We start from the raw sequence: 7,144 nt of genomic DNA, 5'->3' as shown, positions 1-7,144 counted from the left end.
ACAAAATCACAACATTTATGACACTGTATATTAAATTAAGAATCTGCTATTAAATACAGCTATTTACAAGAATCTACAAATATATAAATATCTTGAGATCATTACACAAACATAAGGATATAGCCTTAATTACTACCTAAATTGATAGAATACATGTTACAACCACAATGAAAATATCCACTTATATCCAGAACTTGTGTTGAGAATAAAGAAATTGACCAGGGTCCCCTAAATAAAGTTGAATTTAAGTCATTAACATACTAGAAACTGGTTCTGTTTAGGATATTACACTTGCTCCATCCTTCAATATTGATCAGAACTTCAAACCTATGTCATTTTTAGCACTTGTTCGAGAATCCAATTCCCAACTGTCACAATTTATCACTGTTTAAAGTACTAAATTTAAAGTACGCTCTCACTGAGCCATGGTGATAGAATGTTCTTTGGCCCTGAGTCGGAGTTGAGTCAGCCCTTGAGTCTGTGCAAGCCCATCTAGTCCTCTGTTGGCAGATGTGTATTGGTACTCATTACATTGTGACAGACCAACTCCTGAAAAAGTGAAAATGGTCATTAATGAATAAGTCTATTATACATGTACATGCAGATTAAAATGAAATCTTACTAGCATCTCTAAGCCATTCTAAAATTGTCTTAATATTTTTAATGCTCTAAATCTTTGAAATTTTACTTAAATTAACTTGTTTGTGTTATCCATATAACATCATCCTTTGCTTGCAGATCAAATTGCTTTGGTAGCCTTTTACTTAGTTCGAATTCAGATGTTTCCCTGTTATTTTAGCAGTCATTCGAACTGCAAATTCTGCTAAAATTGCTTTTCTTGTCTTAGATATGTAGTGATATATTTGTTTGGATTTGGCTTCTCATTTTGACATGCTTGGTCTTGAGTACTTGTTGTATAAAATTTACTTCAAATATTTTGCTGCTGAAGGTAACTCACTGAAACCCATAGTCTGCATACCAAAATTTGAAATATATAGCAGTCTTTACAAAAATCAGACAGGAGGTGACTAATGCATGTCAAATTCCCATCAAATTTACTTACCGTATATTTCTTATTGAGAATCAAATAACAAACCGGTCTTGGTTTTGCACTTATGAGATAAAATCTATATGAATTGTACATGAAATTAGCACTCTTCAAGAGTTATTGTTCTTGATTTGCTTTGAATTGGTTGGTATTAGTGGAAGAATAATGTATGATTTTCTCAGGAGTACAGATATGAATACGAAAAAGACTTGTGTCCCAATATTATAGCATCTGAAGATCGAAAAAAACATTGTTTGTTCCGTTGGTTTTTCTACACCATGAATCACCTGTACCATAGTCAAGTGTCTGAATTTCATATGAACTGGTACTTAATATTACTGGTATTTTTTAACTCAAGATGCTTTGATTATGTCCTGACCATGTTCAAGTTTTAGTTCCATTCTACCATTAATGGTGGAACTAGTGCCCTTTCTTGAAAATTTATTAAATTGTTTTTTTCAAAAACTGCTCAGATGCTTGCACATAGTTGTAGATCATAATGAAAAGTCATTTCTATATATAATGTACTTAGTACACTTGTGACATAGTAGCAAATTTCAAATAGGAAGTTTCTGTTTGAAATAAATTTCATTAATCATGCATAGACATTAGAGTGCAGTTTTAAAAAGTAAGGTTTTGTTTTTTCTTTCTATCAAATGAACGCTCCAGGCTTAGTTGCATGGAAACTGGAAATTGATATTCAGTATTTGCAGGTTACCACAGTATAAAATCATCACATATTATATTCTTCAACATGTGAGTATGCAATATGTGCTCATCAAATTGTCATTGCTTTTTTCTTAATCCTTGTCTTACTACTATTATGTTTGGTAATTTATTGAAATCCAACTATTTCTGAATAGAATATGTTTAAACTAATATCATCACATATACTGTTTTGCTTTTGTTTTTTTTTTTTAATTCTTTGATGATAAAGTTCTACCTCCATTCTGATTCTGTCGTCTGTCATATCTGAATCCTCCTGTCAAGTAAGGTGGCATCTGATTGGATAAAGCACTCCCAAATGACCTTGACCAGTCCATGTTGCCAGGGAAATACATTCCAGTGAGAGGAAGTGGGGGCACGTTAGAGAGCTGTGTCAAGGAAGATGATTGGTTACTACGGACTGTTGGTGGTTTGTCCTGCTTTCTTGGTGTTGGTATTGCTAAAAACATAGACAAAGAGTTCTTAATGTGGATAAGGACTTTATTGCAATATATACAACATAATAAAAGGAACTGGTAAAGACTATACTTTTGTTGATGTTTGTCTCATTTTACGAAGTGTATTACAAGACTAGCACCCATCAGCAAACGTAATAAATATTTGTGAAATACCTGATGTACTGAGCCCTTGGTCACGCTCCATCAATTTCTGATGCTTTCTCCACTTTGCTCTTCTATTCTGAAACCATACCTTAAAAGGACGTAAAAGTGGTTACATGATTGATTGATTGATTGTTGGGGTTTAACACCCGAGCTGCAATATTTCAACCATATTCAGGTGATGAACATGAAATGGATGATAAAATGAACATGAATGATGATATGAAAAAAGGGATGGGATGCAAGGGTAATTGGGTCGACAAATTTGGATTGCCACTAGAAAAAGGGGGATAGGTAAGGTCGGAGCGCAAAAGTTCCTACTCCTATTGAATACCATAGCAGGGTTCTTTAATGTGCGAGGAACGTTGTATCTTTCCCAACACGGTGCACCACTATGGTTTGCGGTCAGGTTTTCCATATTATAGCCTGACAATCCCAGCATGTAAAACGCCAGGGGTACCCTATTCCACCACCTGGGGCACACAGGCGCATAGCTGCCGTTAGGCAAAAGCTTTTTTTTTTTGCCTGCACTTAATTTTGCCAATTTTTTTTATTTTTTTTTTTTTAGATAAAATACATCCAGGAGAGGCATAAATGATGTTCTAAAACGCTATCTCCGTGGAGCTTCGGGGGGGGGGAGCTTTGCCCCCCTGGACCTGCTGCCGTAATTTTGCCTACACTTCAATTTGGCCTCAGCTACGCGCCTGGCACACATCCCAGTTGCACTGTCGGCAGAGCGCCTAGCCCCCGGATAGGTTTCTGAGCACTATTTAGTCGCCTTTTACGACAAGCTTAGCGCTGCTGCAGGCCTATTCTTTTAACACCTGGACCTGCACAGGACTAAAAGTGGTTACAAAAATTGGTTCAGTTTGCCTTAATAATGTTAAGGTCCTATAATTATATTCAATGTAATGCCATTGACTCTTGATAAATTACAATGGTAAACAACCTTACTACGCTATGTACTATTTAGAACTACAATTTCCATTTCATACTTTTTACTTTTTATTTTTTAGGCACAATGACTATTATGTGTGTCATTTAGAATAAGTAAGATGCCCTGTATAGAATGAAGTCTTGGTGAAGGCGGACTGACGGACGATTGAAACAATTAAAATATAGCGCCAATATTTGAGGGTATGGGTATATTACCCACCTGTACCCTCGCCTCTGTCAGATCTATTTTCATAGCAAGTTCCTCTCTGTAGAATACATCGGGATAATGGGTCTTATGGAACGCTTTCTCTAATTCCTCTAACTGGAAACTGGTGAATGTAGTCCTGTATCTACGTTGTTTCCGTTTCCCAGATGGACCTGTGAAATAATGATTGTTCACTTTGAAATACAGCTACAGGACTGTAAGTACCAGTATAGAAATTCAGCCTTTAGTTAACACTAACATGCATGGTCTTATAAAAATTGTCATATAAAAATGATAAATGAACAATTTAACCAAATGCAAGATAGTTTTACCGCTTAAAAACGCATTTTTAAAATATCGTTAATCTGGTACATTTGGCCTTATACCCAAGAGGATATCTTCTGCTTCAAATATTTGGCTTCATTGAGCTGAACTTCGTGTTATCTCAATAAGCCTCTTACGAAAAATAGTATTATGATTTTATATCAGCTTTTTTCATAACCAGGAAATCCGAGATAGCGAAACCTTTCAATAACACTACTGAAGAAACCTTGAAACATGCGGATTTAATGATTCAACACCAATGACAAAGAATTATAAAATTTGCTTTCCAACGTACGTGTACCTACAATCAGATAGATACATTATAATGGTTTTTTTTTTTTTTTTTTTTGTGGGATGTTCGGGGAGTATTTTTGATATATTTTATAGAATATTCAATAAAGAACTGGACCGGGTTGAATGTCTTGCCATGAACATAGTGGTTATTTTAATTTTTTCCGTTGTTTTTTTCCTTCTTCTCCACATTGCCAGTTCGGTTATTGTTCGATATTTCCCTCGATTCATCATCATGAGTTCGTTACTTTTATTGACATTATCATATAAAAACTTAATTCCACAAACCCACAGACTTCCGTCAAAATCACGACAACTAGAGATAAAACTAATCCCTTTTGGAAATATCTCCAGCGCCGAATTCCAAAAGGGATTAGGGATAAAACCAAACTGACCAACTGTACATAAACTGTTATATATATGAGTATAGCGAACTTACCATCATTTGGTCGTTGACTTACCGCTTCCTCTTCGTTATTCAAACTTTGATATGTTGTTGGTTTTGAGTGATTATATGCTGGACATTCTGTTGTTTTCTGTAGGTCGGTACCCGTGTCGTTGTAATCTGAACAGAAAATCTAGTCATATTTACAATAGTACATACACTTGTCCTGAACAAAACTAGCGTAGCATTGTTTTCAAATTTGAAATATGAAAGATAAAAATCATTTGAGAATGCAAGATTTGATTTGATAATTAATGTTATAATATATTTAGTTTTGAATGCAAATTTATGCATTTTGTTATAACGTTCATGTTATCATGCGCATTTTGACAATTTCTTCTGTGATTTAAACAATAATTTTAAAAATCATCAAGCTGGTTACGTACAACTGCAGGTGGTCTTAATATTCGAAACTACAAGTTTTGTTGAAGTGCACACTCAATACAACTTTTGCTCAAATGAATTAATTGTTTAACCCCCCCCCCAAAAAAAAAAAAAAAACAAAACAAAACAAAACAAAACAAAAACAAACAAACAAACAAACAAAACAAAAACAAAAACAAAACAAAACAAAACAAAACAAAAAACAAAAAACAAAAAAATTCAAAATAAATATTTGAACAGACACAAACGAAAAAAAATTTTCGCGGGCTATTTTCTGACTTGGTGGCATATGGAGGTACGGCATTCGATGTAGCAAGACGATCAAATTATATGCGGAAATTTTTGGTTTAAATTTAATGCAACAGACAAAAGAAAAATGTTTTCTACAAATGTATTGAATAGCGCGTTTTATACAACTCAACTATATTCTTAGAATTTTAAGCTAGAAAAGTTACAGATTTAAAATTTTTGTGCCGAATTCCCTTTTACTTATAATTGATATTTTATATCACCATTCCACCCCCCCCCCGATATTTTTCGTTAGATTAGAAAAAAAACTAAGCTTCCTTTACACTTAATTGTGTAACATCGTTTTAAAATTTCTTAATACAATAAACTGTATAAACTACATTTCTTGTCCCATTTTCGTGTAAAATTCAAACTTATTTTATTTTATCATTAAAGTTCTAGTATAGTAACCCTTTACATGAAAGGTTTATTACATTAACATTAATTTTTAAGCCTTAAAAGATGTAAAAAAAAAAGATTTTCAGCGGAAAAAAACGTAAACAAACAAAAACAGTAAAAGCAAACTCATAAAATTAAGTACTTCCATGTCTAAGAATCAGGCAAAATGTGTGTATGGTGCGGCACATGAAGATAAAAAAGCAGAGACTTTATTGCATTATCCAAGTATTTGTATACCTCTTAACCTCCAGAAGTAACCATCAGAGTGTATGTAAAATATGCCTTTTAACGATATTTTTAGGTAAATTTAGTCAAAATAAAATATGGAAAAAAATGGTGGGAAAATTTTCCCCCACCTTTTCCCCAATATAACCAGTCAAAAAATATCTATGTCACATACTATATACTTTAGGATGAGTTTAATAACTTTTTGGCTGTTTTCTAGATTTACAGAATATTTTAGGCGAAAAAGACCATATTGAGAATAATGATTTGCTTCACATCGCCTGATTCTTACAAAGAATGGCACTCAATAATATCAAAGACAAAGTCACAGTGTATACAAATGTAGCATGTGGCACGTATGTTAACTTTTTACAAACGAATATTCTTTAAATATTTCACATTATACGAAACGCTGGTGTTTCACAGCCCTAGAAACGGCTTCAATGGTAGTCGTATTAAGTTAAGAGTGGCAAACATAAAACTGGTGTAAATAAAAGTATTCACTACTAATCAACTTACCGATGAAACGGTCCACAAAGTTGGCTGCTGTGGCATCAGTATCCTGAAGGGTTTGTCCGCCTGTTAAACTGGATTCCGTCTCGGAGCTCAAAATTCCATTAATACTGTAACGCCTTATATCGAGCGAGCCTACTTGAGATCCTAGAGGAAAGGAATTGTTTTTGTCGCAGTTCTCAGTCACATTTAATTGAGTCTTATCCATAGATGACGCTTCACTTATTTCGAATTAGTAAAATGAGGACGTAATAAATAAAATTTACTGTTTGGCGACAGATTTGATTTTAGCTAAGTGACTGTAACATTGTTTGATATAATATTGTCACCCAGTTCATTTTTAAGGCATCTTGACGATATTTCTCTGATTTTTTTCACCAATCGCGAAGGCGTTCATCATTTTTCTCTAATTGGTAAGATGACAACTTCAAGATATCAGGGCATAAGGCACTTCTATGGGTTTGTAAAATTGATAACGCCAAAGTTCGTTAACTTTACATGGTTTCGTCTGAGCTCGGGGAACTTCAAAATTTCATCCTTGGGAAATATCAAGCTTCGTTAATTATTTTTTCTATCGGTAACGGTCAGTGGTTTAGCATCTGAAGAGGTTTTCATTACAAATTCTTACAAATCCGTGTTGATCTTGAGGAAACCAATATTCAAGATTTTTCCAAATGTCTGTAATACGAGGATCCGGGAATCTGTACAATAACATTTTGGGCTATTGAGTTCCGAGAAACGAGGATAAAACCACTTCATAC

General features: G+C 34.0%; 1 protein-coding gene across 1 annotated transcript; it reads right to left on the bottom strand.

The window, feature by feature from the left end:
* Positions 1-130: 130 nt before the first annotated feature.
* LOC148603798 (uncharacterized) lies at positions 131-6,638 on the bottom strand. The gene is made up of 6 exons (XM_088552438.1): positions 6,390-6,638; positions 4,569-4,694; positions 3,530-3,687; positions 2,386-2,464; positions 1,992-2,213; positions 131-549 (listed from the first exon to the last, which is right to left on the bottom strand). The coding sequence occupies exons 1-6, from the start codon at positions 6,589-6,591 to the stop codon at positions 416-418; spliced, it is 921 nt and encodes a 306-aa protein (XP_088408564.1). The 5' UTR covers positions 6,592-6,638; the 3' UTR covers positions 131-415.
* Positions 6,639-7,144: the final 506 nt, after the last annotated feature.

The sequence above is a fragment of the Perna viridis genome, chromosome 11, assembly GCF_037379345.1.
Source record: "Perna viridis isolate PV_CMFRI_1.1 ecotype Kerala chromosome 11, ASM3737934v1, whole genome shotgun sequence".
Classification (NCBI taxonomy): Eukaryota; Metazoa; Mollusca; class Bivalvia; order Mytilida; family Mytilidae; genus Perna; species Perna viridis.
This window is presented reverse-complemented; position numbering and strand designations above follow the sequence as displayed.

Bases quoted from the DNA above. Each gene is read 5' to 3' on its own strand.
- LOC148603798 (XM_088552438.1), bottom strand. From the start codon at position 6,591: ATGGATAAGACTCAATTAAATGTGACTGAGAACTGCGACAAAAACAAT. The intron at 4,695-6,389 runs GTAAGTTGATTA...TTTTCTGTTCAG, and splicing joins CTTTGTGGACCGTTTCATCG to ATTACAACGACACGGGTACC. The intron at 550-1,991 runs GTAGAACTTTAT...TCACTTTTTCAG, and splicing joins ACGACAGAATCAGAATGGAG to GAGTTGGTCTGTCACAATGT.